Here is a 14,220-nt window from a genome sequence, read left to right as displayed (position 1 = left end):
GTGTCCGGAGCAGCGCCCCGCCCCGTCCCGCCGGCGGGCGGTGACTCAGCGGGGCGGTACCGGCACTGTTCCCCCCGCAGCGACCCCTCCGAGACCCCCGCGATCTCTGCGGGAGCCGCGAGGTCACCGCCGTCGGTCACGGCACCTGCCCGGTTCTGCTCGGCCCGGTTCGGTTCGGCTGGGCACGGCACGGCTCAGCGCCTCGCAGCCCGGCTCGGCTCAGAGCGGTATCCCGGGACCAGCGGCCCCACCCCGTTCCCCCGGCGAAACCCTCCGAGATCGCTGCGGAGGCTGCGGGGCCACTGCCCTCGGTCACGGCACCTGCCCAGCGAGCCCCGGCTGGGAGCACCGGGCTGCGTCCCCCCGCCCGGCCGGCACCGGCACCGGCACCACGGTGGGCTGGGGGACCTCGGCTGGGGACAGCCGGGCGTGCCGTGTCCCGTCGCCCTTCAGCTGCGGGCTGGCGGGCGTCCAGCGGTGGGCCGGGCCGGAGGAGCCGGAGCCAGCAGGCTGCACGCCTGACTGCCAACGGGATTAAAAAATAACAATTAATGGGAAAGCAGCCGGGACGGAGTGTCCCGGTGACCCCTGTCCCGCTCCCCGTAGGGTGTGAGGGAGGAAAGGAGCAGGGCAAGGAGCCCAGATTCCAGGAGAGGGATACACAGCACTCCCCTGGAGCAGGTGGGCTGGGATGTGGGCTGCAAAGCCTGGGTGCGACTGCAGAGCCCCCTCCACCCATCCCAAGGCTGGAGATGGGCACCCTGGCCCTCCGTGGGGGCTGGGGCTGGAAGCGTCGAGGCAGCGCTGGTGGAGCGGGTAAAGCCGCTGCCAAGCAGCGCCTGCACCCAGCCCTTTGTGTGTGCCCCGGGAAACAGCCGGGCTGGGGAAAGCCGAGACGCAGGGAGCAGGGCGGGGGGGAGAGCTCCGGGAAGTGCCCTGGGTAAATAGTTGCTCTTGCAGATATTTTCAATGGCTTGAATGAGACTTTTCTTTCTGCAGGGGGAAGGGCGGAAACAACTCCCCCCTCCAGCCGGAAAGGTGATGGACCTTGATCCACAAGGTTTGTGCCACCATAGGTGCCATGGCTGCTTTGGGATCCCTGGAGCAGAGGACATCCCGCACGTTTGCATCACCCCACTGCTTGGTTTAATTTCCAGTTCCAAGCCCCCGGTTTCCCTTGGCTGCCACGGGACAAGGCTCCCATGGGAAGCGGCTCACGTGGCCAGACCGTGGCTAAAGCGGCCGGACCGTGGCTAACAGAGCTGCCTTTGAAGTCCGGCCGTCCCCACGCCTCGGGGAGCTGGGCGAGCTCTGAAACGCACGCTCAAGCAGCCAGAGCCGCGGGAGCATCGCGGTGAGCCAAGCCTCCCACTGCGGGTCATCCCGACCGGCTCCTTGGGGAAACGCCATAAATCCACCTCCTGGGAATAACTCAGCTAAAACCAGGATTAGGCTCTCCTGGAGAGGGGAATTAGGTGCAGACCCCTCGGACCAGCGAGGAAAGGACTTTTTGCTGCTGTTCGAGGAACAAAGAGTCTTTTGTCTGCATTCCATGCTATCAGGAGTTATTTTTAGGTCAACGCCTGCACTTGCTGGTGTTGTCGGGATTATCTGTAAATCGACAGACCTTCAAAGACACTGCCTGAGCACGAAGAGGGAGGAAATCCTTGTGTTGTCTCTTGGAAGGGACATTTGCCCTTGGGCTCGGCCTGATAAGGGTTTATTGCTTAAACTGGGGAATTCCTATGAAAGCCATACAACTTCTTAAGAGTCCTAAGAGCTCCTAAATCCATTAAAACTCCTAAATATGCTTAAAGTTCCTGAAAGTCCTAAAAGATCCTGAAAGCTCCTAAAGCCCTAAAATGTCCCGAAAATCCTACAACATCCTAAAAGTCCCAAACCCTCATAAGCCCTTAAAGTTCCTGAATATCCTTAAAGTTCCTAAAAGCCCTGAAATTTACTAAAAGCCCTCAGAGTTTCTAAACCTCTTAAAAGTTCCTAAAATCCCCAAAAGTTCCCAAAAGGCCCTAAAGTTCCTAAAACCCTTTCATTTTCCTAAAAGCTCGAAAAGCTCCAAAAGAACCCGAAGACTTCCCAAATCCTCTAAAAGCCCTAAATCTTCCTAAAAGCTCCTCAAGGCTCCGGCGGCGGGCGGGAGGCAGCGTGCCAGCAGATCACGGCGGCGTGGCGAGGGGATGGGCAGACTCCGGCAGGAGAGGGCACGTCGCACCAGGCTGCTGCCAAACAAGGGAGACAAGCGTGGGCAGGGGAGCCCTGGCACCGTCTGCAGCCGAGGGCGGTGCCAGCCCCACTGCCAGGTGCTGCCGGCCCCACTGCCCAGCGGTGCCAGGGTGCCCAGACCCACTCAAAGCCTCTTGGGTGTTTCTACCATAAACAGGGCTCAGCCCGGCTGTGGTGGATGGCGGAGGATGAGGATGAGGAAGCAGAAGGGGGCTGGTGGGAGGGGATGCCCCTAGATCTCTCATCCAAGTCTGGTGAGCAATGCCAGGACAGCCTTGGCAATCTCGGAGGTTGGTGATCCTAGGGGAGTGCCTCAGCTACATTTGAGCGGCTGCGGGTCCTTGTGCTCCCCCTTTGCTGCTGCTCCACTTTCCTCAGCCTTCCTCCTGGAAAAGCATCCGGTGGGGAGGCGGGTCCACCCCACCCCACGTCGGGATTTCTCCCTCAACGGTAACAGCGACACAGCAGGTGCCAGGGCAGTAAAACCCGAACCCGTAGGCACAGCAACAAACCCGGATTATTTGTTTAGGCTCGGCTTTGCAAATAAACCCCCGATGATGTCAGGAAAGTCTGGGGGAAATGTGGTCCCTGAGGGTGTCTGCACAAGCACGAGGTGAGGATGCTCCCATGGGATACCCTAACTAGGCTCATCAGCTCTCCAGCAGACAAGTCCCAAAGGCAGATCCCAAAATGGAGCCAAGGTCTTCTCCAAACCTTTCATTTCCCATGTGGATTTAGTGTCTTTCCTGACTGCTTGTTTTCCCAAAATCTGTAGCGTTTGCTACAATTCCACAGCTTTGCTCCTGGAGCCAAGGTTGGCTCTAAAGGCACCGTGGTGCCACCAACCTTCCTCTCCTGGGCAGAAAAGATGGCACAACCCCTCCAGCAGCCCAGCCCTGGCCTCCTGCCAGGTAAGGTGCCCAGAAATGGCACCATTTCTCCTTGAGAAGATTACAGGGGCCAGGCCCCCTCGTGCCCATGCCCAGGTGGTGATGGAGCCAGCCCTGGCACTGTGGCACTGGTGGGGTGGGAGGGTCAATCCCAACCCTTGCTCCTTGGGGGCCTGGGGAGTGCTTCAACCCTGCTCCTGGTGTGGCAGGGTGGGAAAAGGGTGACCCCTGGGCACCAGCATTGGGCTCAGCTACCCAAAAACCAGCATGTCCCACCAGTCCCCAAAAGGTGTAGCTCCCCGGGGACCACCCAGGGATGCTGTGTTCCCGCTGCCAGGAGGCAACCACCGAGTGATTGTTTACCACACCACTCGGATACCCGAGCAAGGTGGATGTGTGCAGGCATCGGCAGCCAGAGTGACTCACACCACAAACCCCAAAATCTGGAGATGGGGAGAAGGGGCACGCAAAGCGCTGGGATGTGACTCTCCCACGGTGAGGCTCATGGGGAAAGTCGGGCACTTGGCACCTCACCAAACCCGCAGGCCTCCCAGTGAATAGCTGAAGTCACCGCCGGAGCGGTGAGCCATGCACAGCTCATCCCCGCGCGGCGACATGTGAGCCGGGGGCACCGCGGGGCCCGGCGGGCTGCAGGGAGGGGACACAGAGCCCCGGCGGGACGGGCCTTTGTCCGGGATGCCGGCAGCCCTGACGGGAACGCGGCGGCGCTGGCTGCCCTTTGTGCCTGGAACAAAGAACAACAGCCAGAGGCTTCCTTCGCTGTCCAGAAGCGTGAAGGAGCCAGAAAGGGAAACGTCACTTGGCAGGGATGGGCAGTGTGACCGGTGGTGCCCGGTCCCCTGCCACCGAGCCAGAAACGGGCAGCACCAGCTAATGGCAGCTCCCTCGCTCACCCTGCAGGTACAAGCGTTGGCACGGTGGGGACCCTGATGTCACCACAGGCGGATTTGCCATGCTGCGATGCTGGTCTGCATTCCAGCAGGCAGAGTGGGATGTCCAGCTCCAAAACCTCAGGCATCAGGAGAGGAAAAACCCCAGTAACATTTCCAGGTGATGTCTGGTTTATGCGGATGCACCATGGGCTCAGGACCAACTCGCTGCCCCCCAAAAGATGGATTTAGTCCATGGAATTTGTTCTGGATATTTATTTCCACAAGCTGGATTGCTTCAACTCCGAAAATGTTTGGTCACCTTGAGGAGCTCTTCTTGGCGTCTGCCTTCCTCAGTGAGAGCGGGAGAAAAGCCGAGTATCAGTTCACTTAGTCACTTCCCATCCTCTCCTCCACCCAAACTCGTCTGCCCGATGCCAAGACAAAGCCCTGCTCACCCATTTTCCCGCGGCCCCAGGGCAGCAGGTTGGTTCCATCCCTGCGCTGGATTTGGGGCGAGAGGGAGGGCTTCTAGTGTGATGCTGTCGTGGGTGAAAACCCAGGGTCCGGGTGGTTTTGGGATGCCACAGCCTTACAGCCACTCCTGCCAACCTGCAGCCGTGCTGGCACCAAAGAGATTTGGGGGATGTAGCCGGAGATCTCCCGCTTTTGACCGTGCCTTGAGAGATGCGCAGTGGCAGCTCCTCAAGGGGGCTCAGAGGTCCCCTCCCATTTGTCAGGGGGCACTTCGGCACCGCTCACCGGCACCGCCGCGGTCCCGCATCGCCACCGGCCGTCCCTGCGCCTGCATGTTCCCGATCGGGGACCATTCCTGCGATCCTTGTGCCATCTAGTGGGACCTGCCCCAACCGCACGGCGGGGTGTCCGAGCGGCAGCAGACCCCGGCCGGAGCAGCCCGGCTCACCCGGCAGCGGAGGAGACCCACACGGGCGATCCAAACGCGCTTCTAAAGAGAAGCAGCGGTCAGTGCTGGTCGCTAACAGAGAGACCACGGGCAGGGGGGCAGGCGCGGTCCCCAGGAGACACAGCACTCAGCGGTCCTGAGCTGCAGCCCCCCAGCAGCAGCTCCCACCACCCAGAGATTCGGCTTTTAGCCCCAAAGCTGCGTCAGGGTGCTCAAACTGTCCGGGATGCCCGCGGTGCAAGCTGTGCCCGGCAGCCTTGCTGTGTCTGCAGCCTGCCCTGTGCCCGGCGTGCCTGGGAAATGTGGTGTGCCAGGGATTCCTGGGGGGCATGGGGTGCTGATCTCCACTCTGTGAAAGGACACAGGAGATGGAATAAAGTTGCTTCAGGGGAAGTTTAGTTTGGACATTAGGAAAAGGCTTTTCACTGGGAAGGTGGTCAGATACAGGGACAGGCTCCCCAGAGAAGAGGTCATGGCATCAAGCCTGGCAGAGTTAAGGAGCATCTGGACAATGTTCTGGGTCACATGGTTTGCTTTCTGGTTTTTCTGCAAGGAGCAGGGAGTTGGACTCATTGTTTTGTCCCTTCAAACTCAAGATAGTCTGATCCTGTGATACCACAGTTTGATGCTATTGCCAAGATGGAGCCAGCATACTCCATGACATCCCCAGTGACCACAGCACAGCTCTCCAGCAATGCCAGCTGGCCTAGCCAAAGGAACAAAGGTCTTTTTTTTTTTTACCCAAAATGGTTGCATTTGCCCAAAAAGGCTTCATTTTGTGCTTCATCTTGGCCGCTGGGTCCAACTGCAGGGATGTGGCCAAGTGCAGAGTTGCGGGGAGCAGGGATGACTCAGCCACACCAGTGCTCACTGTGGGGCAGCAGTGCCACGCTGTGCTTGCCCAGCACCTGCAGCCACTCGTGCAACATTTCTGGGTCTCAGTTCATGACGTAGGGCAACCATCTGCTTCAGTCTGACCTATCCCAAATGGATGCTCCTGGGGAACAGATTTAAGGGGGCCTACTGGCCATGGCCAGGCCGGAAACCCAGAACTAGAGGAGAAGGGCGCCAGGATGGTGATGCTTGGACCACAGAAATGGGTCAGTGGCCACATCTTTAGGTGACGTGCCCCAGATTAAGGAGGTTTGATATTTGCAAGGGTAAACCCCACAAATCCCAGGATGCTGCAATGCATCCTCGAGCCTGCTGGTGTCACCAAGACACGCATGTCCAAGCAAACAGTAAAGACACGCTTAGAAAAAACTTTGCCGGTTTTAGTGCCGGGAGCGGGTTAAAGCCGCAACCACGCACCCGCAGCTCGGGCCAAACCGCCTGCAAAATCGCTTCACCGGCTGCAAGAGACGGCGCCGGTTCCCCTGGCACAAGACGCTGGGATAGGGGCGTAGGAGAGCAAAGCATCCCTCGCCTCCAGGTTTTTGGGGTTGTTTCCAGAAAAAAAAAAAAAAAAATCCGATCTTGGAAAGAACACGCACGAGCTTTGCAGTTTTGCTTAAATTTGATTTGGTTTTTCCTGCTTCGCTCGATCTCGGAAGGAGAAAAAGTTGTTGGTGTCCCATGGCATCGATTCCACGTCCCGCGGAACACAAATCCTCTTGGGCGATTTTTTTGTCTGAAAGGCATCCAGCAAAGGGAAAGAGACTGGGGCAAAATGGTGGTTTGGGGTTTTGCCGCTTGGCCAGGAGGGAGCCAGCACGGGTGTGTGTGGGGATGCAGATGCTGCGCGGCCACCGCTCTCCCGGGGGAACCCGCGTCGCCCGCCGCGTCCCCAGCCAGGCCCCCACGCCCTGGGGCAGACACGTGTGCGCAGCCCGGCAGCAGCCACGGGCAAGGTCCCCAGCCGAGCACACGCGTGTCCGAGCCCCCAGGCCCGGCGTCCGCCAGCAGGGCTGCCCGCAGCCCCCGAGCACCGGCACCCCACGCGTGCGGCCCCCCCGGCCGTGCCACGGGGCAGGACACGCAGCGCGGCCCGGGACCGGCCCCCGGGCGCGGGCGGGGGGCGGGAGCGGCGGCGGGGGGCGGAGGAGGAGGGGGAGGAGGAGGAGACTCGGCCGCAGCGCCCCGGCCCGCGCGGGCCGCCCGTACCGCCGCCGCCGACACCGCCGGGTGAGGGACCGGGCCGGGCCGGGCCGGGCGGGGCCGGCGGGCGGGCTGGGCCGGGTCGGGCCGGCGGGCGGGCGGCGGCACCGGCGGCACCGGGAAACTTGCGAGAAACTTTGGCGGGGGAGGGGCCGCGCCGGGCCGGGCCGGGCCGCGCCGGGGCGGGCGGGGCCGTGGCGAACCGGGCGGGGCCGGGCCGAACGGTGCCTCCCGGCCGGACCGGGAGGAATTCCGCCGGAGCGGAGGAATGCGGGGCTCCCGCCGCCCGGGCCGCGGCGGGTGAGTGACACAGCCCGGCGCCAATGCGGAGGCGCGGGGGGCGGGCGGAGCCGCCCCCGCCGGGAGCCCGCGGGGAGGGGGCGCGATCCGCCCGTGCCGGTGACCCACGCGTGCTTCCCGCGGGTGTCCCATGGATGTTCGTGCTCCACACGTGCTCCCCGTGGATGTTCCAGGGGTGCCCTGGGTCCACTCGTGCTCCCCGTGGGTGCTGCATTGCTGTCGGTTCTCTGCATGCGTTCCGTGGGTTTTGCGTGGGTGCTTGTGCACCATCTGTGCTCCCGTGGGCGCTGCTTGTGCCGGGTCCTGCCAATGCCTGGGATTCCTCCAGGAGCAGCCGAGAGAACACGGGCCTGGGCTTGCTGCTGAGTTTTAGCAAAACTTCACCATTTCAGCGAACATCACCAGAAAATTTAGTTCTTTCCCCCATGCAAATCCCAAAACTGCCATCGGCCTCTGTTCCCGCTGCTCCAGCACTGGTTCTCCCAGCCCAGCCGGATTTGGTAGCAGGTCTGGGCTGCACCGTCCCAAAAACCTGCCGGGGCTGCGGGCAGCCGCGGCTGGACCCTGTACTTATCCCATTAGGACGCACAGCAGCCTCCCATTGAGGTTTCCTGGGGCGGTTTGCCTGCCTGGCCGCACCGGGTGTGAGATCCATGCCGGGATGTGAGGTCCATGCCGGGATGGGGACACTCAGCACCGGCCCTTTGTTGCGGCATCATCAGGGAGCACATCCAGCTGCCTGGACACACGTCCTGCCGCCACGCCACGCCAATCCAGCTCTCCTTCCGGAGCTATTCCTGCTTTGCTGGCGCCGGATCCCGGCTGTAACCCTCGCTGGAGCTGCTGGGGTGCAGCTGAGTACCCCAACTCCAGCAGCAGGGATGGTCTTGGAGGCTCACAGATGATGTCATCAGATGACCTCATGCAGATGACATAATGCAAATAACATGTAGATGTCTTCCCTTCATAGTGGGGCGCTGGCAGAGGTGCCTGCAGAGTAAAGCTGAGACCAGACGCCGGTGGCTGGGCTGTGGGCTGTGGTCCTCACTGAGGACCTCACTGGTGTCTTCACTGGGGATCTTGGCTGCCAGCTGGGGACCTGGCTGGGGACATTGCCAGAGTCCTCACTGAGGACCTGGCTAGGGTCCATCCCAGGGATCTCATCACTCTGTGTGCCGCTCCCAAAACCAGGAACCATGCCCCTGCCGCCCCCTCCCTCCAGCCACCTGCCGCAGTCCCCAGCTGACCCCTCCTGTCTCCTGCAGGTCCCTGGGTGCAGGACGGTGACGGCCATGCCCTAGGGGAGCCCCGCCATGAGCCAAAGCGGGGCCTCGCGCCTGGCCGGCTCCCCGCCGCTGTCGGGGGGCTCGCTCCTGGCCCTGCTGGCCCCCGAGCCCTCCCCGTCCCCCCCCAGCGGGACACCCTCGCCCGGGCCCCCGCCAGCGTTGCTGGAAGGGGACTGGGAAGGGCGGGAGGAGCTGCGGCTGCGGGAGCTGGAGGAGGCGCGGGCGCGGGCGGCGCAGATGGAGAAGACGATGCGGTGGTGGTCGGACTGCACGGCCAACTGGCGTGAGAAGTGGAGCAAGGTGCGAGCCGAGCGCAACCGGGCGCGGGAGGAGGTGCGGCAGCTGCGGCACCGGCTGGAGGCCCTCACCAAGGAGCTGGCCAGCCTGCGCCGCGACCGCGAGCGGCCGGACGAGCGCCCACCGCCGCCACGGCCGCCGGCACAAGCCAGCGCCGGCAGCCCGCCCGCCGACGGAGCAGAGGGGGACGCCGGCCCTGAGCAAGAGCCTGTGCGGGATGTGGGGGCTGAGGTGCCCCAAAAAGCCAAGGTGGGCGTGCAGGGCTGTCCTGGGTGAGCAGCTGGCAGGAGAACGGGGGAGCTCCTCATCCTTGTCTGCTGCCCATGTGCACCCCCAAACCACCACTGCCTGTCCTGTAAAGATGAGCAGTGTTGGGGGACTGCTCTTGGGGCAGGACTGGGAGGGCCAGACCCCTCTCAGAGCAGTACAGGTGGTCAGACCCCTCTTGGATTAGTATGGGGGGTGTCAGACCCCTCCAAGCAACATTTTGGGCTCAGACCCCTCTTGGAGCAGTACAGGGCAGTCTGATCCCTCTTGGAACAGCACTAGGGGGGATCAGAGTCCTCAGAGCAGTGTCATGAGGAGATCCAGAGCCATCATAGGCCCATGCAGTGAGATCACCTTGGCACTGGCACCAGTCCCTTTCCTGGGGCTTTCCCTTTGGAGGCACTATGCAAAAATCATTGTGCCAGTGCAGGGGATGGTGGCATTGGCAGTGCTGGTGGCATCTCCTAGCCATGGCTTGATTGTCAGGGTGTCCATATGGGCTTCTGGCAGGGGTTTTTGCTGAAGGAAGGAGAAGGAGGAGGAGGAAGGGGGGAGCCACACCAGAGCCACCTCAGGGGTTATCCCAGTGGCTACAGCCATCCCTCCTCTGCTGCTGTTAGCTCTGTCACAGCACAGAAGTCACTGCTCGGCATGCCATGCTGTGACAGTTTAGTCCACCTGACACCACAGCTGCCAAGTGACAAATCTAATGTGGACATCCCCCATGGGCTCCACACTTGGTCCCCTGGGACATCCTGTCTCCTGGAACCCCCTGTGGCTCATTTACTGTGTGCTCAGAGTGCCTCGTAGAAGGTCACCCATGTGGCAGTCCTGGGTGAGATCGGTGTCATAAACTGGTTTTAAATTTTTTGATACTAAATTTCCAGCATGGCAGGGAGCCTGCAGCAGAGTGTGGTGATGTATGAGAGCTCCCCTGGGAGGGCAGGTTCCTCTTCATCAGCCTTAGGGGATCCCCGGGGAATGGAGGGAGAGGTGCTCTTGGTTATGGGGCGAGGGCTGGGTGCTGTAGGGGCTGGGAATCCCTCTCACCCTGTCCCCTGTGTTGGGCCACCCACGGTGCCACAGGAGCTGGAGCTGATGGAAAACATCTTGACAAGCAAGCAGGACGAGGGCTGGGAGCAACGGGGCCCCCGGGCCTCCTTCAGCCGCCAGGAACGAAGCCGCCTGCTCTGGGAGGACGTCAGCGTCGTGGAGGAGGACGCCACCAAAGTCACCGCCCTGAAGCTGAGGCTGGATGAGTCCCAAAAAGTGCTGCTCAAGGAGCGGGAGTGAGTGCTTGGGGCATCATCCTTGCAGGGTGCCAGCTGATACCAGCCTGGTCCCCACTGGGATGGCATGTCCCATGGGGTCCTGCAGTCTTGTCACTGTCATTGCTTCTCCCCAGGGACAAGCTGGCGCTCAGCAAGAACATCGAGAAGCTGGAGGGCGAGCTCAGCCAGTGGAAGATCAAGTACGAGGAGCTCAACAAGAACAAGCAGGAGGTGATGAAGCAGGTGAGCAACGTGCCTGGGAGCCCCAGGGGTGGCCTGTCCCTCACAGAGTGGCACATCCTGATGGATATGGTGGCCCACAGCCACTTCCCCAAGCCCAGGTTGCTTGTTAAGGGTCTTCATTAGTGCTGTTGATGCAGTGGTTCCATCCGTAGAGGTTGGGTGAATGGGTGTGGGCAGGGCTCAGGTGGAAGGTAGGTGTTCACAGCCCCCTTTGGTGCCATGTCCCCCCACAGCTCAATATCCTGAAGGAGATTCATCAGGACGAGCTGGGGCGCATCTCTGAGGACCTGGAGGATGAGTTGGGTGCTCGCTCCAGCATGGACAAGAAACTGGCTGAACTGCGTGCAGAGGTGAGGCCCAACCCCAACGCGGGGGACAGCTGGGGCAGTGAGGGGGGTCCTGCTGCCCCCCAGCCACCCCATGCCCCTGTTCCAGATGGAGCGGCTGCAGGCAGAGAACGCCGCTGAGTGGGGCCGGCGGGAGCGTCTGGAGACGGAGAAGCTCAACCTGGAGCGGGAGAACAAGAAGCTGCGGGCACAGATCGAGGACCTGGAGGAGGTGCTGGCTCGCAAGCGGCGCCAGACAGCCAGTGCCCTGGACACTGACCTCAAAACCATCCAGGCTGAGCTCTTCGAGAAGAACAAGGTGCCACAGGGGTGGTGCTGTCCCCCACCACCGCATCCCTGGGTGACTGTTGTGGGGCTCAGCCTCCCCAAGGACTCCCTCAAGCCCAAATTTTGCCACCACCCTTCAGTGGATGGTAGTGACCCCATCTTTGTTCCATCAGCTCCTGCGTCATGGCATGGGGCAATGGGAGAGATCCCTGGGGAGGGAGGAGGGGACACCCAATGGTGGGGTGGCTGTCCCATGCTCAGCCCCCTCCCCATGCCCACCACAGGAGCTGGCCGACCTGAAGCACATCCACACCAAGCTGAAGAAGCAGTACCAGGAGAAGATGGCCGAGCTGGCCCATGCCAACCGTCGCGTGGAGCAGCATGAGGGAGAGGTGAAGAAGCTGCGTCTGAGGGTGGAGGAGCTGAAGAAGGAGCTCGCCCAAGCCGAGGATGAGGTGGGAAAGCTCATGCTGTTGGAGAAGGTCAGGGAGCTGTTCTGCTCCCTACACAGCTGCCAATAGCACCATCCCTCCCTTCCCCATCCCATCCCATCCCATCCCATCCCATCCCATCCCATCCCACAGCTGGATGAGGCCCACAACCAGACGCGGAAGCTGCAGCGGTCGCTGGACGAGCAGACGGAGCAGAGCGAGAGCTTCCAGGTGCAGCTGGAGCATCTGCAGTCACGGTGAGCAGGGGCTGGGTGAGCCATGTAGGGACCAGCCAGGATGGGATGATGTTCTCCTTGCCACCCTTCCTCAACCAGCGTCTGCCTGGTTGAACCCCGGGCTAAGCATGGCCAAAGTGCCTCCGTCATCCTCGGAAGGGGCACAGCCATTCTCTGAGTTGTCTTCTCCCCACTTTGAGCTGGGTGGCATTCACCTCCCAGTTAAACCAGCACAAGACTGCCCAGAGACCAGCACAGGTCAGTTTTATGCTGCTTAGGGTTGCACCCACTAGTACCCACGGCCAGGGCAGGCTCCTAGCATCCCACACCAGTTTGGGGAGGTGGGAGCTGAGTTTTCTTGCCCTTAAAACTTTCCCTGGCCCTGCTTTGCCTCTCCAGCAGTAAAGAGCTGAAATGGCCGTGGGATCGATGCCGTGGCTCCGGGAGGCACTGGGGGGTGTTTATAATCATCCTTTATTTTATTGGGACATCTGCATTAAATCATGGAAGCATAATGGAGGATTCATCGTCCCCCCCAGACTCCCTGTGCGCTCAACCCTAAATAATTCATGCTTTCCAGTAAAGTGTGGTGGACTGGTTGGATCTCACTGGATCCTTGGCCTTTGGATTTCAAATTTGATTCATAACATTTCCTTGATGAATTTTCACACAAGGGCACACCACAGGTTCCTGGGGTTTTTGAGGGTTCCTCAATTTAGGGGGATACCACCTCCATTCTCTGCAGCCCTGTGTGGGTCTGTGCTGCCCAGCACAGTGATGTCCAGCCATGGAGGGGTTTAGCCTGTGCCCCACTTGTACTGAGCACCATCCACAGCCCCCCAGTTCCATGCTGGCCCCAGGCTGCGGGGGCTCATCCTGCGCTCAGAGCTCAGTGGGGGCTGCAGGAAGGAAGGAATCTCTCTGGGGTGCAGTCATGCTGTAGGGGTGCAGGGGAATGGGCTCAGCTTCGGGGCCCCCCCAGGGCCGTGCTGCCACCCCCTCCCCAGCAGCTGTCCCTCGCAGGCTGCGGCGCCAGCAGAGCGCCCCGCTTTTCGGCAAGATGCGCAGCGCCCGCTTCGGCCCCGACGACGCTGGGGACGGCACCAGTGACCCCGACGAGGATGAGGACCTGCAGATACAGGTGCCCTAGAGCCCAGGGCCAGTGCCACCACCGCAGGATGTCCCACATCAGTCCTGTGCATTCAAGTGCATGTCACCACGGGGCCCATCTGTGCGCTGATCCTTGTATGGGGAAACTGAGGCACGGAGCGGTGGGGAGAAATCTGGCCGGGGTGCTCCAAAACCCACTGCTTCTTGGACAGTACTGGATGCCCCTTTGGCCACTGGCATCTCCTGGAACACTGATGTGGCCACTAAAGCCAGCATCACTAAGCAGCCCAGGAGGAGGAGGCGCAGGCCAAGAGAGGCACCGAGCTTGGCAGCCACAAACTGCCCACTTCTTTTTATATATATTATATATATGTATGTATTTGTATATGATTTTTTATTATAAATTCAGAGCCCAGATGGGCCCAGGCTCTGGTGGTGGTGTGAGCTGCTGGTCTGTCCCCACACAGGAGTGAGGGCGGGGAGGGGACACATCAGGGAGAGCTGGCATTTCTTCACCAGCCACACACGGGCCTGGATGTCACCCACTGGCATCCCTGTCCCCATGCCTGGAGACCAGCCCAGTGTGGGGGTAAAGCCTGTGCAGTGAAGGGTGTTCAGCCAGAGGTGCTCACCCTGGGGACGTGCTCAGGTGCTGACCCAGGGGTGCAGAGTGCTCACCTGTGGGTGCTGATCATTGCAGCACAGCCCCTTCAGCCCAGCCCCCCAGCACAGGACCTTGGGGGCTTTGGAAGCGCTCAGACACAACCTTATTAAAAATTAATATTTTGGTGAGCTAATCCCCTCGCTCTGCCTTTTAATTGATTGGCTAAAAGCGCAGCTCTTTGCTGTTCATGAAGATTTTTTAATGCCCTTTTATTTCCAGCGATTATTCACATTTTTATAGCCCAACAAGTGAGGCCGCGGGGGTGGGGGTGCCTGGGGGCAGTTTTAGTGAGAGGCCTGGAAACCAGTTTGGGGGGCACAGAGCGGGGATGAGCTGACACCTGAGCGGAGGGACGGACAAGAGGCTGCTGCCGCCGCCCGTCCGTCCGTCGCTGCGGGGTGTTCACCCTAAAGCCTGACGATGGAAGCCTCTTTCCCGGGCGGCCGGTTGGGCAGCCG

At 61.1% G+C, this 14,220-nt stretch overlaps 1 protein-coding gene across 1 annotated transcript; it reads left to right on the top strand.

Annotated features, from left to right (window-relative positions):
* The first annotated feature begins 8,611 nt into the window (after positions 1-8,611).
* On the top strand, positions 8,612-13,531 carry CCDC102A (coiled-coil domain containing 102A). The gene is made up of 8 exons (XM_068203021.1): positions 8,612-9,175; positions 10,280-10,482; positions 10,599-10,707; positions 10,941-11,057; positions 11,143-11,352; positions 11,606-11,776; positions 11,906-12,009; positions 13,012-13,531. Exons 1-8 carry the CDS (start codon positions 8,657-8,659, stop codon positions 13,136-13,138), a joined length of 1,560 nt encoding a protein of 519 aa, XP_068059122.1. The 5' UTR covers positions 8,612-8,656; the 3' UTR covers positions 13,139-13,531.
* Positions 13,532-14,220: the final 689 nt, after the last annotated feature.

Source organism: Anomalospiza imberbis, chromosome 12 (genome assembly GCF_031753505.1).
Source record: "Anomalospiza imberbis isolate Cuckoo-Finch-1a 21T00152 chromosome 12, ASM3175350v1, whole genome shotgun sequence".
Lineage (NCBI taxonomy): Eukaryota > Metazoa > Chordata > Aves > Passeriformes > Viduidae > Anomalospiza > Anomalospiza imberbis.
This window is presented reverse-complemented; position numbering and strand designations above follow the sequence as displayed.

Coding starts and splice junctions, on each gene's coding strand:
- CCDC102A (XM_068203021.1), top strand. CDS start 8,657: ATGAGCCAAAGCGGGGCCTCGCGCCTGGCCGGCTCCCCGCCGCTGTCG. Junction 10,483..10,598: donor GTGCTGCTCAAGGAGCGGGA/GTGAGTGCTTGG, acceptor GCTTCTCCCCAG/GGACAAGCTGGCGCTCAGCA. Junction 12,010..13,011: donor CTGGAGCATCTGCAGTCACG/GTGAGCAGGGGC, acceptor TGTCCCTCGCAG/GCTGCGGCGCCAGCAGAGCG.